Source organism: Stegostoma tigrinum, chromosome 10, assembly GCF_030684315.1.
Source record: "Stegostoma tigrinum isolate sSteTig4 chromosome 10, sSteTig4.hap1, whole genome shotgun sequence".
NCBI classification, from domain to species: domain Eukaryota; kingdom Metazoa; phylum Chordata; class Chondrichthyes; order Orectolobiformes; family Stegostomatidae; genus Stegostoma; species Stegostoma tigrinum.
Window position 1 is genome coordinate 6,473,771 of NC_081363.1, and position 21,595 is coordinate 6,495,365.

The 21,595-nt window shown below is 39.6% G+C and overlaps 1 protein-coding gene across 1 annotated transcript in view; it reads left to right on the forward strand.

The window, feature by feature from the left end:
* The window catches only part of LOC125455580 (calmin-like), a 122,994-nt gene extending 101,399 nt beyond the window's left edge, over positions 1–21,595 (forward strand). Inside the window, exons 10-14 of the mRNA XM_048537718.2 lie at positions 1,507–1,658; positions 2,018–2,111; positions 8,565–8,690; positions 13,835–13,899; positions 17,898–21,595. Coding sequence (XP_048393675.1) covers positions 1,507–1,658; positions 2,018–2,111; positions 8,565–8,690; positions 13,835–13,899; positions 17,898–18,102 — 642 coding nt within the window. The 3' untranslated portion in view covers positions 18,103–21,595. The remainder of the gene's footprint in view (positions 1–1,506; positions 1,659–2,017; positions 2,112–8,564; positions 8,691–13,834; positions 13,900–17,897) is intronic.

Sequence of the window (21,595 nt, forward strand, 5' to 3'; positions counted from 1 at the left end):
ACTGAGTAGACTGCAAAGCCAATTAAAAGAACAGCTAAAAGTCAAACTTGCTGACTTTAGTGGTACATTTGTTGCTAAACATACCAGTTTAACTGCTATTCCAGATTAGCTGTGCAATGTAGAAGAACTGTGAGCACTGATATTGTTACTCATTCCTGTGAAATATCAATTGATCTAACCATCCTGTATCCTTAAATATAAACTAGAGAATAAAGGAGAAATATTCTAAGCAGACCAATAAAAATAATGGTTACTTGGAAGAATTACTGGAGGACTGCCTAGACCTTCGGACAGCAAAATCCAGTTGTCTTTCATGAGATATTTGGGTGATTTTAGCAATGAAAACTGCCAACAGTGTTTAAATTGACAACTAATCAGAACAAACTGTTTTAAAATGCACTATTTTTTTTTTAGTTTGATTCAGAATTTCAGGATAACATAGAATAATAGAATTTTACAATACAATAGGAAGCCATTGAGCCCTTCATGTCTGTATCATCTCTAGAAAGACCCTAGTTAGTCCCATTCTCTAGCCTTTTCTCCCTAGTCCTCTAAATTCATCACTTGCAAGTATATACCCAGCTCTCTTTTGAAACCATCTATGGAATCTGCCTCACCACTGTCCTGGGCAGCACACTCCAAATCCTAACAACTTTGTGAGTAAAAAGGTTTCCTCTCATCTCGCTCATGGCTGTCTTGCTGACAATCTTGAAATTGTAACCCCTAATTACCAAAATATCAACAAGTGGAAACATAATATCCTTCTTTACCCAGTCAAAGTGGTTCATAATTTTGAACACCTCCATAAAGTCACCTCTTAATCTCCTTGAAGCAGAAAAGATTAGGCCAGTTTTCTTAATCTTTCCTTGTATCTAAAATCTCTCATTCCTGGTATCATTGTAGCGAATTTCTTTTGCTCTCTCCTTTAACTTGCTTCCTTAAATAAAGGGCTCAGAACTGAACATAATACTCCAAATTTGGTCTAACCAATGCCTTGTAGAGTTGTAGCATCACTTCCTTGCTTTTATACTTTGCTTGTAAACTGAAAGATCCTATAAGCTTTCTTAACAACTGTTGCAACTTGCCTGGCCACCTTTAGAGAATTATCCTTAAACCTTAAGGTTATTCTGCTCCTGGGGTACCATTAAAGTTGTACCATTTGAGGCTGTATTTTCTGAATGTGTTTTCTCCCAAATTGCGTTAACTCACATTTCTCTACATAGAAATTCATCTGCTAAATGTCTGCTCATTTGGCCACATTGTCAATCTTGACATTGTCAACACGATACTGTCAACATCAGTATGATTGGAACAGCGACTGGTATGAGTCTTTCTGAGAAACAGAAACTGTATGGAAAAATATATAGATGAAGATTCGAAGCAAATTTTGATTTTGGAAGTAGAAAGCAGGTTAAATAAAAATCAACAATGTGCATGTTTTGGAAGATTTTTGAGTTGTGTTGTCGAGAGCTGTCATAATTAGGCTGATTTTTCTATCCTTTCTAGGCATCAGACAACCAGCTTTTGTATTTGCTGCCAAGTCAAATGGGCCTTAAAGAGACAGGAGAAGATGTGGAGAGTTATGGTGGTAGTCCAGAACAGCCAACTGATACCAAAGATGGGCAACACACTGTCCTGCAAAGTTCTGTGATTTCATGGTTGGTTTCTATTTCTATCTAATTTTTTGCCCTTCTCCTCCTCTTCTCATTTAGCAGTTAACTTTTCCATAGACTTTTGCTTCTAATGTACAACCAGCAACCAAAACAACAACTTTGTATTTAATATAGAATATTTAATGTAGTAAAATTTCTGCAGAAATCTCAAGTTTCACTGATGTTAAATAAGACATAAATTGACATTGGGACAAAAAGGAGCAATTGGGCTAAGGGACTAGAAGATCATCATTATCTCTTTTCCAAATAAAATTGCAAGCCATGAAACAGATTTTTCTTAAGTGGCTAGTTTTAATTCTTTTCAAACTGATCTCTTTTCTGATGCTTGATTTGTGTTTTTTCAGTTCATCCAGTGCTGAAAAATCACACGAGAACAGCAGTTATGATATTTTCACCAGCCATAATGATCACAGCCATGAGTTACTCCTGAAAGCAATGGTGAGTGAAACAGACTAGGGGCTACAATGTGGCTGGGTTAAGTACTAGTCTGTCTAGCAGACAGGTCCCATTTAACTACAAGAAGTAAATTTTTCATTTCATTTCTCAATGCTTTTAAAAGGGAGGACTCAAAATTCTGAATTTGGGAGATTTTGTTAAATTAGGTACAGTATTTCACTGAGTGTGTCTGCTTAGATCAAAGAGTTTGTCTTTGGAGTGGGACATGAGTCCACAATCTTTTCCCTTGGAAGCAAGAGTGTTATTACTGAAAGCTCATGTCTGATTCTAATGGGATCAAACTCTACTAAGAAAATCATGCCCAGATGGTTAAGTTGTGCTCTCAACTCACCATCCCAACAAGAAAGATTCTAGCTCCTTCCTTGCAACTGGATACTATTCTCTTCCCTTGCCAATTAACCACAGTTGCCAGTTATTCCTTACAGGCTAATTCTATTCTGCTTCATTATCCCATTTTACAATATCCCTTCTGCTTCATTATCCCATTTCAGTTCTTGTAATGACTGGTTTACTTCAAACCCTATTTCCACTGATTTTGAATTCTCCATCCTTAGTACTTTCATCCTTTGCCCCATTCTGTGCTTATTCATTCTCTCTTACTCTCTTACGTACCTTTTTTTTTATTCTCACTACATTGCCTTCATTGGTTCCACTGTTTCACAAGAGACCTGAAATATTCCAATTTGTCTTGACAACCTACGTTCAACTGCTTCGGAGATTGACTAGGAGAAGAAAGAAAGAGAAAGAAATATACAGTACAAGTTTGTGGTATTTGGCAGGGTAAAGACTCTGCTTTCTATCTGTTTTACTCTCTCCTAATCCTTCTGGTACTTTCACAAATTTGACTTGAATTCATCATCTCATTTCAACATTTTTCTAGATTTGTCAGGCCTTTATTGCCAAAAGAATAGAGTGTAAAACGAAGGAAATTTTGCTGCAACTCTGCAAGGCAGATGGCAGCTAGAGTATAGCATACAATTTTGTCCCTTACTTGAGGAGGGAACGCAGTTGCATTAGACGTTCCCTGGATTGATTCCAGAAATGAAGGATTTATCTCATTAAAACAGATTGAGCAATTGAGGTCTATGCTGTCTGGAATTTAGATAAATGAGGGGAAACCTGATTGAGACATAGAAAATACTAAAGGGGTTTGACAAAGTAGATGTAGACAGGATGTTTTCTGTTGTGGGCTAATCTAGAAAGAGAGATAGTAGTTTTAAGATAATGGATAGCAGATTTAAAGAAGAGATGAGAAGTTACTTCTCTCAAAGGATCATGAACCTGCGGAATTGTACAATGCCTACTCCTGCTCCTAGTACGTGTTTCTTGCCAATTATTTAAACCTAACAAGATTCTCTACTGATAAATATTGCATTTGACCTATAATCCTTGCCTGTTGCTCTGCTCTCCTCAATGTGGTTTGCTCCTATAAAATAACTTTTTTATTCTCCCTTTCCATTCCAGATGAAAGGTCTCTGCCTTCAATACTTTCCTATTTCCAAATATTCACTCCCTACTCCACTGAAGATAGCAGCAATGTGTACTAGTCACTAAAACTCTTTGGACAGCATCTTCCAAGCCTATAACCACTAGCATCACAAAAATATATTGTTTTTTCTTCACGTCTAATGACAGTACATAGACTGCATCGTTTCAAGAAAACAGCTCACCTCAGTTTCTGAAGAGCAACTACGGATGGGCAATTATTGTTGGCCCAGTCAGCAACATCCACGTCCTGTGAATGATTAATAGGCAATATTATAGATGAACCCACTGTACATGTAGTGTTCACTTTTTTTCTTTGTTTCTTTTAATAATGACAGTTGTAAGAAGCTCAAACTTTAAGACTTTATTATGGAATTTTAGTGCAAAGGGAGGGGATCCTGACTTGCCAGCCAGCGATAGATGCCTGCACTGCTGGCAGTGCATCATCCTGCCAAAGGAAATTCCACTGGAGGTTGTCATCTGGGCCTTCTCCAGAAACATCAAACAATTACCACAGCTGCTCTTTTGTGTTCTGAAAAATATAAAAATGGATCGCTGTTTGTGGGAGGAACACAGCAGACCAGGCAACATGAGAGGAACAGGAAAGTTTGGGTCAGGACCTTTCTTCAGAAATGGGGAGGGGCAAGGGAGCTCAGAAATAATTGGAGGAGTGGTGGGATTGGGGGAAGTAGGTGGGATGGTGTAAGGGGAGTGCAGGTAGGGAGTGGTGGGGATTGGTCAGTGAGGTGGGAGGGGCAGATAGGTGGGATAGAAGATTGACAGGTTGTGTCAGGTTAAGGAGGTGGAGATGAAAGGGGGGTGTTGGACATGGGATGAGGCTGAATGTGGGGAGATTTTAAAACTGGTGGAATCCGTGCTTAGACCATTGGGCTGTAGGCTCCCGAGGCAGAATAGGAAGTGCTGCTCCTCCAGTTGCAGTGGCATCGTTGTGATACTGGAGTAGGCCCGGAATCACTGTTCTTTTCCCCCTGGTCCAGGAACTCCTCACTTAGGTCTTGAATGCCACCCATGCCCTCCACCAACCCTGCTCCTGCTCTCCTGCACCTCTGATGCTGCCTGGCCTGCTGTGCTCCTCCAGCTTGACACTGTGTTATCTCTGGCTCCAGCATCTGCAGTTCTTGCTATTTGCTGGAGCTTATTTGCCATTGTTCTTCCATTACAACTGTGACTAAATTTCAAAAGTACTTAATTGACTATTAAGGTGCTTTAGTATGAGATACAGTTCCTGATTAGAATTTAGAAGTTGAAGGTGGGAAACGGGATGGGAGCAGTGACCTTGTAACCTGTGCTCGCCTCAAAGTTATACAAATTGAGCCTGTACTGTCTGTCAATGTTTCTTTTACTAAAATGCATTACCTCATATTCCTCTGCATTCAAATTCATCTGCTGAGAGTCTGCCCATTTGGCCAACTTGTCACTGTCCCTCTGAAGTCGCTCAGTGTCACCTTCCCAATTTACTATTCTCCCTAGCCTAGTATCATCTGCAAGTTTAGAGATTCTGGCCTCAACATCCATCTCAAAATCATTAATATAAATAAGAAAAAGCAAGGGTTCCAACACATAGTGGGGAGAAAGTAGAAGAGAGCATTTGTAGACAGATTATGGAAGTCTGAAGGACAAGTAAAGTTGTGATAGTTGGTGATTTCAATTACCATAGGGTAGACTGGGAGATAAAGGTAAAGTGTGGGGCACAAAAGGGGAGAAATTCCTTCAATGTGTGTAGGAGAACTTTTTGCAATGGTACATCTCCTCCTGTTCCTGTTCCTGTGCTGCATCTGGTCCTCGGAAATGAGGCACGCCAGGTAGAGAACATCAGAGTAGGGGAGTATTTTGGAAATAGTGATCATCCAATAATCAGGTTCAATATTAAGTTGGAAAAGCTTTTAAAAATAAATGTCAATGAAGCAATCAGACTGGAAAAGGGCATATTTTAGTAGTCTAAAAGTTGAACTGGAGTATGTTGATTGAAAATGCATTTTAGTGGATAAAACAGTAAGTGGAAAATGGGAGAATTTCAAACGGGAGATGAATGGAGTACAAACTGATGAATGGAGAAATAAAATAAGGGGTATCCAAAGCTAGAGTACCCTGGATGACTAAGGATATTGATGAGAAAATAAAGAAGAAAAAGGAGATTTATGATACATGCCAAAATAATAATGGCAAAAGAAATTGGAAGAACATCCCAAATGCAGGATAGAGGCTAAAGCTGGAGTAAGGAAGGCTAAGAGAAAGCATTGAGTTTTTTGAGGAAGTTACTAAAAAGATTGATAACAGCAGAACAGTAGACCTTGTTTATTTGATTTTAATAAAGGCTTTGACAAGGGTCCGCATGGTAGACTAATTAGTAAAGTTAGGTCACAGAGGATTCAGGGTGAGCTTTGCCAATTGGACACACAATTGACTTAACAGCTGGAGACAGCATAATGGTACAGGGTTGCTTTTCAGACCAGCGTTGTTCCACAGGGCTTGGTTCTGGATCCTCTTTAGTTTGTCATTTATATGAATGATTTGAATGAGAATGGTTAGTAAGTTAGTGGACAGCACCAAAATTGCTGGCATAGTAGACGGTGAGGAAGGTTTTCTAAGATGACCAAGGGATCTTGATCAAATGGGTTAATGGGCTGAAAAATGGCAGATGGATTCAATCTGGATAAAAGCGAGGTATTGCATCTTTGTACACAAACAAGGGTAATGCCTTGGGTAATGTGTAGAACATAGGGACTTAGGGGTGCAGGTACACAATTCTTTGAAGTTTGCGTCATATATAGACAGGGTGGTTAAGAAGGTGTTTGGCACAGTTGCTGCATTTGCTCAAACCTTTGACTATAGGAGTTCAGTCACTTCACCTGACTAAGGAGCAGTGCTCTGAAAACTTGATATCGGATATACCAGGTGGACTATACCTGATGTCATGTGACTGCTGACTGTTACCAAATTAGAAGATGGTGACAATGGCCTAGTTGAAAACATGGGTGTTGAGAAACTGAGCAGTAGGGGGATAGATAAAGAAGCAGTGTTAAAAAGGATGTCAGCACTCTAGGTAGAGAAGTCACTAGGTCCAGATGGCATCCATCTGTGAGAGTTAGGGATCAAATTATGGAGCCATTGACAACTTTTCCAGGCCTTTTTGAATACAGGACTAATGCTGGGAACCGGAGGATAGCAAATGTGCTACCACTGTTTAAGAAAGGGACAAAGGATAATCCAGGAAACTACAGACCTGTCAGCTTGACATCAATAGTGGGAAACGTGGTGAAGGCCATAATATGGGATAAACTTAGAAAATTTAAGTTAACACTAGACTGTCAACATGGCTTTGTCAAGGGGAGTTCATGTCTGACAAATTTAATTGAGTTCTTTGACAAGGTGACACAGTCAATGGATGAGGATAATAATGTGGATGTTGTATACTTGGACTTTCAGAAAGCATTTGATATGGGGCCATGTAGCAGGTTAGTTAGCAACATAGAAATGTTTGGCAATAATGGGTCCTTGGCAGTATGGATTAGAAATTGACTAAAAGAATAGGAAACAAAGTAGACATAGATGGGTATTTCTCAGATTGAAGAAGAGTTGAAAATGGTGTTCCCCAGTGATTGGTGTTGGGCCCTTGCTTTTTCTTATTTATATTAAAGATTTTGAGATGAGTGTTGAGGCCAAAATCTCTAAACTTGCAGATGATCCTAGGCCAGGGAGAATAGTAAATTTGGAAGGTGACACTGAGCGGCTTCAGAGGGACAGTGACAAATTGGCCAAATGGACAGACTCTCAGCATATGAATTTGAATGCAGAGAAATGTGAGGTAATGCATTTTAGTAGAAGAAACATTGACAGACAGTACAGGCTCAATTTGTATAACTTTGAGGTGAGCACAGAAGCAAAGGAACCTTGAGGTTCACTCGTATGATTCTCTGAAGGTGGTCAGCTAAGTTACAACAGTTGTTAAGGTGGCTTACAGGATTATTGGTTATTTTAAATAGGGGCATAGAGTATAAAAGCAAAGAGGTAATGCTATACCTCTACAAATCAGTGGTTAGACCACATTTGGAGCAGTGTGTTCAGTTCTGGGCACTTATTGAAAGAAAGATGCTAAAGGTGAGGAAAGCATTCAAAGGAGATTTATTAGAATGATACCAGGAATGAAGGATTTTAGAAAAAAGAAAAGATTACAGTTTGGGCTTATTCTCTTTTGAGCAAAAAAAATTAAGAGGTGATCTTATTGAGGTGTTCAAAATTATGAACAATTTTGATGGGGTAAAGAAGCATATTCTGTTTGCACTAGTTGGTATAACTACAGATCACAATTTCCAGATTATCAGCAAGTGAGCTAGAAGTAAGATGAGGAGAAACTTCTTTACTCAGAGAGTTGTTAGGATTTAGAATGCACTGCCTGTGAGAGTAGTGGAGGTGGATTCCATTGGACGTTTCAAACGAAAGCTGAATATATGTTCAAAAGTGGTGAAACGGGAGTGGGATTAGTTGGGTAGCTATTTTTGAGCCAGTACAGACACAATGGGTCAAATGGCTTCCTTCAGTAATGTGAAAATCTATGATTTTAGTATGTCCTGGGTCTGAAAGGACACGGTAAAATTGACTTTTTTACCTTTATGGAAAGGACTAGCATTTAACTTTTTACGTTTGGAAACAAAACATTGAATCTCCATGTGATTATATGATGCCCAAATGGTCCCTACTTTTGCTTCTGATTAATTCAGGTCCTGTTGGAGATTGGGAAGTACATGAACTCCATACATAGTTCCCAATTGTAGCCTTCCTCCTAATGTTTCACACGTTTTGGCAAAGCTGGAAAAAGTTCTCTGCCAATCCAAAAAGGTGAACCAAGGGGCCTACATGCTGGAAATAAGCTGGTAGGATACAGAATATTTGAGCCTCAAATTAACAGCAACATCTTGTTTCTTCCTCCAGGATGAACAATGTTCAAGGGATTCAGAACAACACTCAATCAACCAAGATGAAAAACTGATTCATCATGAAAACTGTCCTAATCCCAATATACTATCAATGACAATACAACATAAGACTCGACCCAAGGTAGTCTGCATGGTAGACTGTGCTGAATGAACATTTTCCAATATCTTGAGTTAGTGACTCATGAAGAGCTGCCTTGACATTTATAATTTATCATGCATCAGAATAGCAGCATTTGATCTGGAGATAGCAGGAACTGTAGATGCTAGAGAATCTGAGATAACAAGGTGCAGAGCTGGATGAACACAGCAGGAATGCTGACGTTTCGGACCTGGACCATTCTTCAGAAATGGGGGAGCGGAAGGGGGTTCTGAAATAAATAGGGAGAGAAAGGGAGGCGGATAGAAGATGGATGGAGGAGAAGATAGGTGGAGAGGAGACAGACCGATCAAAGAGGTGGGGATGGAGCCTGTAGAGGTGAGTGTAGGTGGGGAGGGATAGGTCAGTCCAGGGGGGACGGACAGGTCAAGGGAGTGCGATGAGATTAGTAGATAGGAGATGGGGGTGGGAGGAAGTGATAGGTGGGAGGAAGGACAAGTTAGGGAGGCGGGGACGAGCTGGGCTGGTTTTGGGTGCGGTAGGGGGAGGGGAGATCTCGAAGTTTGTAAAGTCCACATTAATACCATTGGGCTGCAAGGTTCCCAAGTGGAATATGAGTGGCTGTTCCAGCAACCTTTGGGTAGTTTCATTGTGGCACTGCAGGAGGCCCAGGATGGACATACTGTCTGAGGAATGGGAGGAGGAGTTGAAGTGATTCGTGACTGGGAGGTGCGGTTGTTTTAGTGTGAACCGAGCATAGGTGTTCTGTAAAGCGGTCCCCAAGCCTCCACTTGGGTCCGCTGATGTAGAGGAGGCCACGATGGGAACAGCGGATGCAGTATACCACATTAGCAGATGTGTAGGCGAACATCTGCTTGATGTGGAAAGTCTTCTTGGGGCCTGGGATGGGGGTGGGGGGGTGGTGGGGAAGACGTAGGGGCAGGCATAGCACTTCCTGTGGTTGCAGGGAAAAGTGCCGGGTGTGGTGGGGCTGGAGGGGAGTGTGGACTTCAAGCTTCAAAATCCCCCTACTGCGTCCCAAAACCTGCCCAGCTCATCCCTGCCTCCCTAACCTGTTCTTCCTCTCACCTATCCCCTCCTCTCACCTCAAGCCCCACCCCCATCTCCTACCTCCTAACCTCATCCCGCCCCCTTGACCTGCCTGTCCTCCCTGGACTGACCTATCCTCTCCTGGCTCCATCATGCCTCTTTGACCTGTCTGTTTCCTCTCCACTTATCTTCTCCTCTATCCATCTTCTATCTGCCTCCCCCTCTCTCCCTATTTATTTCAGAACCCTCTTTCCCTCGCCCATTTCTAAAGAAGTATCTAAGCCCGAAACGTCAGCGCATTTGATCTGTCAAGTTTGCCCGTCAATACAAAAAGATCATGACTGTTCCAGTTATGACCTTACCACCACTCTCCTGCCTGCATCCCCTCATAACCTTTGACTGCCTTGTAGATGAAAGTTCTAATTTCTTAACCCTATTTGTGGATAGTAAATTTCAAAGCTTAATGATTCTCTGAGACAAAATTTCTCCTTGTATGTGTCTAAAATTTATACATCCAGAGAGTGGTGTGCCTTTGGAATTCACTACCACAGAAAGCAGTCAAGGCCAAAACATTTTATGATTTCAAAAAGGAGATGAATATAGCACTTTGGGCTTTAGGGATCAAAGGATATGGCGAAAAAGCAGGAACAAACTATTGAGTTGAATGATCAGCCATGATAATATTGAATGGTGAAGCAGGCTTGAAGATGGTCTACTCCTGCTCCTATCATTTTATTTTTCTAAATAGGAGACTCTTTATGCCCAGATATAGATTTCCCCTATGAATTGAAACATCTCTGCATAGAGTCATACAGCACAGAAATAGACCCTTTGGTTCAACTTGCCCATGCTGATGAGTTTTCCCATACTAAACTAGTCCAATTTGCCCATGTTTGGCCCATATCCCGTTTAAATCTTTTCTTATTCATGTACCTGTCCAAACTCTTTTGAATGTTGTAATTGTACTCATCTCTACCACTTCCTGTGCCAATGTATACCATGCATGCACCATCCTCTGTGTGAAAAGGTTGCCCCTCAGGTCCTTTTTAAAATTCTTCCTGTCTCACCTTTACCTATGCCCTCTAGTTTTGGATTTGCTTACTCTTGGGAAAAGACCTTGGCTATTCGCCTTATCTATGCCTCTCATGATTTTACATATATCTAAAAGGTTACCCTTCAGCCTTCTACCTTCCAGGGAAAAATGTCCCAGACTATTCAATCTCTCCTTATAATTCAAATCTTCCAGTCCCAGCAACATTCGTGTAAATTTTCCTGCCCCTTTTCCAGTTCCTAGCAGGGAGACCAAAATTGTATGGAGTAGTCCAAAATTGACTTCATTAATGTCTTGTACAGCTGCAACTTAATGTTGCAACTCCCCTACTCACTGCTGTAAATAATGAAGGCAAGTGCACCAAACACCTCCTTGATTGCCTCGTCTACCTCTAACGCATCGACCTTGTAAAGCCCCCTCAGTATCCTTCATGTTGCTATATTCTTGCATCGAGTTATGAACGGCTAAGGATCCTGGGATTGTATTCATGAGAGTTTAGAAGGTTGAGGGGAGATCTAATAGAAATTTACAAGATAATGTATGGTTTAGAAGGGGTAGATGCTAGGAAGTTGTTTCCGTTAGGCGGGGAGACTAGGACCCATGGGCACAGCCTTAAAATTAGAGGGGGTAAATTTAAAACTGAAATGAGACGACATTTCTTCAACCAGAGAGTGGTGGGCTTGTGGAATTCATTGCCGCAGAGTGCAGTGGAGGCCGGGACGTTGGATGCCTTCAAGGCAGAGATCAACAAATTCTTGATCTCAAAAGGAATCAAGGGCTATGGGGAGAGTGCAGGGAAGTGGTGTTGAAATGCCCATCAACCATGATTTAAATGGCGGAGTGGACTTGATGGGCCGAATGGCCTTACTTCCACTCCTATGTCTTATGGTCTTATGGAGTTCATGCAGAATCTATGATGAAGTTTCAATGAAGTATGGATGTAGTCTAAGGCCAGCAGTTTTTGACTTTAGCTACAATCAAAGCTAAACAATGTTTTATAAGTTGGTGAGAATTGCTGTTGATTTGATCTATATTTCTGATCTACATAATGTCCCACAGCAATGTTGTCCTTAAAAATAAATCAGTTTTCACATCGATGCTAAGCACACCCAGCTCTACCATACCACTAACTCTCTCAACTCCTCCACAGTTGCCAAATTGCCAAACATGTTCAACATTCAGTTTTGGATTAGCAGAAGTTTCTTCCAAAATAATTTAGAGACAATAATGGGACAAACAGATATCGCTTGATGGAAATCGTGACATTTTGGTTGGGGCAAATTTATTTATCTAATTTATTTATCTAATTTGTGTGTGAAATGAAAATGGGCAGTGGTGGAATGAATACAAAGTTGGCTGAATGAGAGAAAATGGAGAGTATGATGAATAGTTTATTTCAGACTAGGAAGGTATATAATGGGCTTCCCCAGGAGTTAGTATTGAGACAACTGTTTTTCTTGAACAATATTGATGCTGACTGGGTGTTGTCTTAGATCCAGCATCCAAGCAGCTCTTTTCAGATTCGGTTAAATGTAGTTAAGAGAAGACTCGACAACAGCAAATTGCTTAAATATGAACATTTATTGAGTAATAATAAAAGTTTAAAAAAAAGGAAGAATTTTTTTAAAAAAAGGGGGGGAAACCTAGCAATAAGCCTCGTGCATTCTAGCTATTGGGGACCTCTTGTCAAGGGATGGTCTGGAGGCTGAACTTGTTCTGGCACTGTTCACGATTCTAGTCTGAGGCGAAGTCCAATGACTTGGAACGAAACACTTATTCTCATGCAGTGTGACAAACAGCAAGGCACAGAAAAACAACTATAGAAGACAAAACATCTGGCTACGACAGAGAACAGCTTCAGAAAACCAAGCTGGTGTCATCTTCAGCCTGTGTAGGAATGTTCACAGGATTCGTTCACGGTCATGCAGCTTGTCAAGTATCATCAGTTTTATCCCTTCAGCTCATTCTATACAATCTATTTGCTCATGCAGCTGTTGAATATCATCATTAACCTTTACCCCATTGGTGCATCCTATACGGGCATGCAGGACACAATTTCAAAGTTTGCTGATGACACAAAAGCTGGAAGTATCATGAACTGTGAAGAGGACGTAGACTGATAGCAGACAAAATTTAATGCTGTGCAATGTGAAATAATCTACTATCACAGAAGCATGAGGAAAAACAGACTAAAGGATACAATTCTAAAAGGGCATATAGGAACACTGGGATGTGAAGTTATAAAAGCAATATACAGTGGATTCTGGAAATCTGAAACAAAGAGAAAATGCTGGAGAGACTCAGCAGGTCTGGCAGAAACTGTGGAGAGAAAATGTTTACATTTCAAATCCAATATGACTCTTCTTTAGAACTGGGAGTATATATGCACGCATTTGCTAAGGGTGGCAGATATTATGATCTAGTAGCACCAATGGTTATGAAATTTGACTGGATAGACTTTGTTTTACTTTAGTGACTGAAGTGATCTTTTTACTAAACAAAAACACGTAATGTTGCAGTCCTCATTTTGAACAGTAAAAATATGTTTATGAACAACAAAAATGAAGATAAATTAAGAGAAAAGAACTCTTCCCTTAACACAGATTTAAATATTTTTGAATACAACTGAAATGACTCGGTTTTTATAGCTTGAAACTTCCTCCCTGCTTCATTACTCTGATGATACCAATTACGACAGTTCTCTAGATTGGCTTCACTGAAAGACTCTTGTAGCATAGTTGTATTGTCCCTGCCTCTGGGTTGCAAAGCTTGAGTTCAAGACCTACCTGCTTCTGAGATGTGTCAAAACATGTCTGAACAGATTGATTGAAAATATCTAGATTGACCTCACTGCCAACTGTGCAATAGGCTTATGGAATGGGAATAAAATGACTTCAACTTATCATACCGCCATTTTATAGAGCAGTCAATTTTTCAAAAGAATCCCCCTTGTTTAAGAACTGTTAGCAGAAAGTGTTGAGGGTCTATGTTTTGGAATGTACATTCTGCATAAATGTAAGAATGAAAGAATCATTTACTGTTGACATCATAACTTTTTGAACTGCAGATAACTGAAAGTCTGCTGTTGCTGAATGAAGCAAAATTTACAGATGAAACACACCTCCAAACAAGGTAAGAATACCGAATTTGTACTTCAGCTGTTACCCTAAACCGATTTCTACGCAGATGCTGGTGTTACTGTTCAGGTTGATATATCACAGTGCCAAATGTGTTGAAGATTATTCAAAGTAAGTAAAATGATTTGATCTGCATTGGTCAGGTTACACAAAGGAAATTAATTGAAAGTCTGTGGATATGCTGGAGCTTGAAGCTAGCATTCCAGCTAGCTCTTGATATGAGGCGCATACTGAGTGGATGCTGTTGTCTTCAGAACAGAAGAATTAAAATGTTTCTGATCTGTATGTGAGCCAATATGATTGGTTCAATATTCACTCTTGCCTCTCTTTCGTTTTTATATTATCTAAAACAAACCTCTTGCAATCTTCCTTTTATATTACTAGCTAGCTTATTTCATATTTCATCTTCTGTCCTTTTTATTGCTTTTTTGTTAGTTATCCTTTGCAGGTTTTTAAAGGTTTCCCAATCCTCCTGGCTTCCCACTAATCCTCACCACAATTGTATGCTTTTTTCCTTTGGTTTCATGCTGTCCCTGACTTTCCTTGTCAGCAATAGTTGCCTCACCCTCCCCTTAGCATGTTTCTTGTTCTTGTGATGAATTTCTGCTATGCCTCCAGAAACTCCTGCCATTGCTGCTCCACCACCTTCCCTGCTGAGCTCCACTTCCAATTGACTCTGGCCAGCTCCTCCCTAATGTCTTAACTCAATTAAATATCATTACGTCTAATTCAAGCTTCTCCTGCTGAAACTGCAGAGTGAATTCTTTCATATTATGGTCAGTGCCCCCTAGGGGTTCCTTTATCTTTAGCTCCATGACCAAGTCAGCCTCAACTCTCATCACCTATTTCAGAATTGCCTGTTCCCCTAATGGGTTCCACCACATGCTGCTGCAAAAAAATCTCATAGATGATCCAAGAATTCTTTTTTTTTTTGGGATCTGCTACCAATCTGTTTATCCCAGTTCTCCTGAATGTTGAACTCTCCCATGGAGTCCCAAAACTAGCATAGGATATATAAAGTCAAGGAGTTGTATGTGTGTTTCAAAGATTGGTATGTGTGGAATGGGCTTCACTTTTGTGAGGGATAAGGGAGCTGTTCCAGTGGGATAGGCTGCAGCTGAACCATGCTAGGACCAGTGCCCTGGCAAATTGAATAACTAGAGTTGTAGATAAGGCTTTAAACTAATTAGAGGGTTTGGGAGATGGAATCCTAATCTTAAAGTGCAAAGGATATGACAGCATTGCAAGACAGCTATTTGGATAACGATACCCAGCATGGGACAGAAACTGGCAAAATAGCATTCTTTTCTTGAATGCACATGTAGCATTCAGACCAAAATAAATGAATTAATGGCACATACAGATTAATGGGTATAATCATATAGCTATATGGAAGAGTAGCTGTCAGAGATAGTGGACTAACAGGTCACAATGTTTAAAGACTCCTTAGATACTGGAAAAGTCCCAGTGGATTAGACTGCCGGTTTTTTTTGGGGGGAGGGGGAAGGGGAAGGAGACTAAAACAGGTAATTATAGGTCACTTAGCTTAATATTTGCTATTGGCAGAAAGTTGGAATCAGCTGTAAAGGGTGTATAGCAGAGCATTTAACTGATAGCAGTGTCGCCATGGATTTGTGAAGGGGAAATCATGCTTGATAAATTTATTAGAATTTATGAGGAGGTAACAAGCAGGAAAGATAAGGGCAAAGAAATAGATATAATGTATTTAGATTTCCAAAAGGCATTTGGTACCACCCATTAGGCTACTTAATAACATCAGCGTCCATGGTGTTGTGGATAATATTTTAGCATGAATAGAGAATTGACTGATAGAAGAATGAGAGGTGGGATAAAGGGAGCATTTTCAGGATGGCAAACAATAACAACTGGAGTATCATAGGGATATTGCTACACTTATTTACCATAAATATTCATAGCTTAGACATAGAAAATGAATGTACTATAACCATGTTTGCAGCTGACACAAAAATAGGTGAATAGTGAGGAATACAGAATCAACAGATAAATTTAGACAAGTTTAACAAGCGGGGGAAAAATCTTGGCAGATGGAATACACCGACTCATACGGCATAGATACTGGCTCTTCGGCCGACAGTCTATGTAAACCAACAAACATCAAACCACACTAATCTCATCTGACTGCACTTGTTCCATAGGCTACTACATCCTAACATTTTAAATACTCATCCAGATACTTTTTAAATATTGAGAGGACCTGTGTCCACCCTCTCAGGCATCACATTCATTATTTCTACCACCCTCTGGGTGGAAAAAAAATAATTCCTCAGATGTTGGAAAATGTATGGTTTAGCAGGAAGCATAGGGAGCTGACTATTATGTAAGTGGTGAAAGATGGCAAAACTCCACAGCACAAGAGGGATTTGGAAGCATAATACATAAATCATAAAAGGCTAGCATACAATTTCAACAGGTAATACAGAAGGCAAATGGAATGTTATCCTTTCTCAAAGGGAATGAAATATTAAAAGTGTGACGTCTTGCTAAAGCTGTTTACCCAGGTGCTAATTAGACTACACCTGTGACACTGTAACCACTTCTGGTCCACTTCTTTCAGGAAAGATATACTTGTATTGGAGGCAGTCCAGAGAAGGTTCACTAGGTTGATGCTGGATTTGAAAGTACTGACTTACAAGCTGTTAATTAGGTTGTGTCTGTACTCATTGGAATTTCAAAGAATTAGAGAAGATCTTATTGAAACATACAAGATTCATTGGAGATGATAGAGAGATGCTGAGAGGGTGTTTCACATTGTAGGCAAATCGAGGACTAAAAGCCAATCTCAAAATGAGGGGCCACCCATTTAAGACAGATAAGGAGAAATGTCTCCTGTAATTAGTTAGTTTAGCATCCTTTCCTTCATTGCTCAGACCTTTGAGTATCTAAGTTGGAATGCTATGTTGAGGTTGTACAAGAAATTGGTGAGGCCTCTTCTGGAATACTATGTCCAGTTCTGGTTGCCCTGTCATAGGAAGGATATTATTAAGCTGGACAGGGCTCAGAAGAGATTTACTGGAAGCTTGCTGGGAATGAAGGGTTTGAGTTATGGGGAGAGGCTGGATAGGCTGGGACTACTTTCCCTGGAGCATAGAAGGTTGGGGGAATATCTTGAGTTTTGTAAAATCATGAGGAATATAGATAAGGTGAATGGCAGGTGTTTTTAGGGTGGGGAATTTCAAAACAAAGGGTTTTTTTTAAGGTGAGAAGATAGCCATTTTAAAAAAAGACATGGGGGCAATTTATTTACACGGCGTGGTTTGTATGTGGAATGAAGCATCAGAGGAAGGGTTGGATATGGGTACAGTTACAATATTTGAGACATTTAGATAAGTATATGAATAAGAAATGTTTGGAGGGATATGGGCCAAGTGCAGGCAGGTGGGACTAGTTTAGTTTGGGATTATGGTTAGCATGGAACGGTTGAACTGAAGGCTGTTTCCATGCTGTGTGACTCTGAATCTGTGGAATTTTTTATCACAGAAGGCTGTAGAGTTAATGATATTGAAGGTTAAGATAGACAGATCTTTCATTAATAACTGAATCAAGGGTCATGGGGAAAAGGCAAGAAAGTGAAGTTGGGGATTATCAGATCAGCTGTGATCTCATTGCATTGTGCAGCAAACTTGATAGGCTAAAAGGCCTAAATCTGCTTCTATGTCTTGTGGTTTTGTAATAAACTAATAAGCTAATAAGCAATAAATTAAATATCTTGTTAACTAAAGAGACTATGCTAGTTAGACCAGGTAGCGGTTTCCCTGTCCTACCCTAAACCAAGCAGGTCTTGTAGTGTGCTGGCATGCCCACACAATACTCACTGAGTAGGACACCACTACACTATCTGGTCTTTTAATTAAGTGCACTTAGCACTGATTTGATGCTATAACTGAAATATGATGGAAACTTTAGGACTTGCAAATCTTCTTTTGGTATTCATATTTCCATTCTTTACTCTAGGTCAGTCCAACAATCTGACAATGCAAGTATATTGGAAGCAATGTGGCACCCAACTGCTGCTGTTATCCACGACAAGACACCTTCAGGATCTGCTACTCATCCTCAATTACCATATATCATTGTTATTCTATGGATGGTAGTATATTGGCTGATCATTCTTCTGCACCTCGACTTCAAGTCACTAGGCTTGTTCACGGCCAGATGATTATCACCAGATGGGTCGTAATTCTACTGCGTAAAATTTTGTGGAGTAGTTTTGTATTGTTAGATTTCTTCTCTTTTTATACTCCTTGTTTCCAGAATTTTCCTGACATCCCGGTTTAAATGGTAACATCCCAAAGTTTCAATGCCAACAAATGAAGGACAATGATTAGTTTCTACAATTGTATCTACTGAGTATAAACCTGAGAAATTGTTTTTATTCCATTAATCTTGACTACTTGGTTTATAAGAGGTGACCCAGTAAGGACTGGTTACATGTTACTGAACACATTTGACCTGATGCAAATCTTCAAAAAAAAGGGCACAGCATGTTACACACTTTCTGTGTGCGCACAATCAGGTACAAATTTCAAATCAATAGAAGCTTCCTGAGTGGTATGACAGCAAGAAGGTGAATAGTTTTTTTTATACCTTTTATATCATATACAATGTAAATGAAGCTTTATTTTAATATTTTACTTTTATCACTGTTTTGCTGTTCGGTCAAGAGGTTTCATTTGCAGCCTATTATGTTAATACTAGATGTGTGCAGAAAAAAAAGGAAGTTAACAGAATAAAACACCATTGTATTCAAGTAATGAAATAAACACTTGAGATTTAAATGCAGAGACTGACAAGATGGGAATATAAGTTGTGAATGTTGTAATCCTGCACTTCTAGTGGACCATAACTAGAGAATTATAACATTTACTGCTGTAATCCTTTCTCCAACTTGCGTTCCTGCTGAATATAGCTTTTCTCAATGCATGTGCAAGATTGCTGAATCTTACTGTATTTTGTGCAATAAGAATATATTGTTAAAACACAGCTGGGCTAATATTTTCAAGGTTTCATCGATTGTTGTTTCTCATTTTCTTTGTCTCCCCATTGCCTGGGGTATTGGAAGGCCCATTCACAATCCCGTTTTAGCTCTTCATTGACTACGCTTTACAATCATTTCTATAAGTAGTCCAGGTTATTACTGTCTATCAGCCTGCTTACTGAAATATATTGAATAAGGTATCATGGCTTCTAACATCCTCCTGCTAACCTTTAGTAGCAAATGATTGAGAGACTGCATGATGCGTTATTGAAATATTCACAATATTTTATTTAAATCCATAATTCTCTCATTTGTTGCATAATCATATTTAGAAAAATGATCCTGATGAGTACAATATAACAATGAAAAAAAAATCATATAAGCCAAAGAATCGAAAATGGGCACAAAGATTTGGCACTGATTTCCCTTGCTGCATTTTCTTTCTCTTTCATCCAGATGATGAAATTGCACTTAAAACAAAGCTTTAAACTGCCACTGAAAGTAGAGGCGGGGCCTTTACTGTTTCCATTACCTGCGTATATGGCTTGACTTCTTTGATTGTTAATAGTCTGTATGTGTTGGATGTGCTTATGTCTGTGCATAGAGTTTGTTTTCTGTAATTGAATTCATTCTTGACTGGTTAGGTAGTTGGAGCTGTACCTTTTTATGATTGAAGGTGTTTCCCTCCTTCCTTTATTAACTTGGGTGGAACTAAATTCCACAACTGCTACTAGAACCATTTATGAAATCTTGTGCAGTTGATGGTGAGTTTGGGCAGGAGATGCATCTATTGAGCAAATCATGATTCCACCTAGTCCAGTCTCCACACGGAGCCACTAGTTAGTGACCAAGAGCTCTTTAGCTGATTTGTCTGCAGAAACGAACCACACTAACTGCTGTGCACTCACTCATTCAACACATACCAAGAATTGTGTTGGAGACTTTTCTACTCTGGATGCTGCCCAAAACACTTATGGTATATCATTCTGAAAGTGGAAGATATTTGTTCAGTCTGGGTTTTTAAATCCAAACCCACCTGCCATATTCCATCTTCCCTAACAATCTCTGGTCATAATGCACTTAGGAATTTGCTGTTTTACACTGTTCATCTTCATATCATTTCAAAGTTCATTACTGCAACATTAGTGGAGAATCAATCACTGACCTAATGTTACAGATTAGAAAGCCTTCTGCTCCAATTTATGATGCTCTCTAAATGAGAAAGCAGAAGTAATTACAACTATAGTTACAATTTTGAATGTTCCCCAATCTATACATTCTCTGTTTAGGAATGGGATGGAGAAAAACCCGTGGTTCAGTGTAGTGCTGAGATAAACATAAAGAAGGTTCAGGTGTGACCTACAGTCTGATTATGTTAGAATAAGTCAAGACAGCAGATTTTTTTTTAAGACAGATAGTAGGATTTTTTTATACTGATTTAAAGAAAGAGACAAATTTGTCTGGGTGAATACTTTCACCATTACACCCATGCTCTTCATTTTTTACCTAATGGTGGAGTGATTGAATGGTCTAAGCACTGGATTCAAGTCCTACTTGCTTCAGAGGTGTTTCACACTATATGACACCCCTAACCTTCTCTACTGTAATGCATAGGGAAGACAGGACAAAGCTGCTCTCTGATGTTATCAAATTCTTGCACTTAGCCGTTTTCCTGTCCATGTTACACTCTTGATCATGGCCTCACGAGTATAACCTTGACCTTTTGGAGTTTCCCCATACATAAAACTGATCAGAGCGAATGTGGCACAGGCTGCAACCAATTCTGACAGCTGGCACTCAATAGATGCCATGCATCTACAATTTGCATATAAAAAGGATCCTCACTCGTGAAGCAGACAGGTGCATGGTCTGTTAGTGGTATGTTAACTGTCTGTTCCACTACAGAAACTGCCAGGTGGCATTCAAATCTCCCAAATTCCATTTTGAAGCCACTATAATCTAGTTAATGCTAAGGCTACAAAATAGTTTAACCATGATACTTCCAGTGAAATAGCCAATCTGCAATGGCCATCTGGGGTCTTATGTGAATATTGAGGTGTATACCTATGTAACTGTGCTAGTAATGATTCATCTTCAATTGAGGACAGTAGGTGGAGGGGGGGAAACTTGAGCAAAAAGACACTTGTTTCACTTGCACTGGAATTGAATAACGTGGATCTTGCTGTGCTGCAGTTATTTGAGATGTTTCTCTACACAGTAAAATTCTTAAGCTTATTTATAGGAATACTGGCAGGTCCAGTATCACTGACTCCATATGACCTAAAATACAATAATTGATTTGTACAGGAGAGAACAAAAATTGTGCCTTTTTGGAAACTTTAATATTTAGCTGATGAAATCAGAACTGCTGGTTACCAATCAGTAGTAAGACACCCATGTGTCTTTGAGTGTGGGACTCTATTACTCCAGAAATACACTGTCTGAGAATTTACCCGTATGTGTTCCACTCGTCGATAGGTGCTTGTGTGTCTCTAGCCTTTGGACCCTATATATCATGCAAGGATATTTGGTTTATAGCACAGACCATAATACTACACTGATTATATGATTCTCAATAAGTCTTTTCACAATGTTTATTCCTATAAAAATGGTGTACATTTTCTGTCATAGTTTGGGAGTGTCTGTAAAAATAAGTTTGCGTGAATAAAAACTA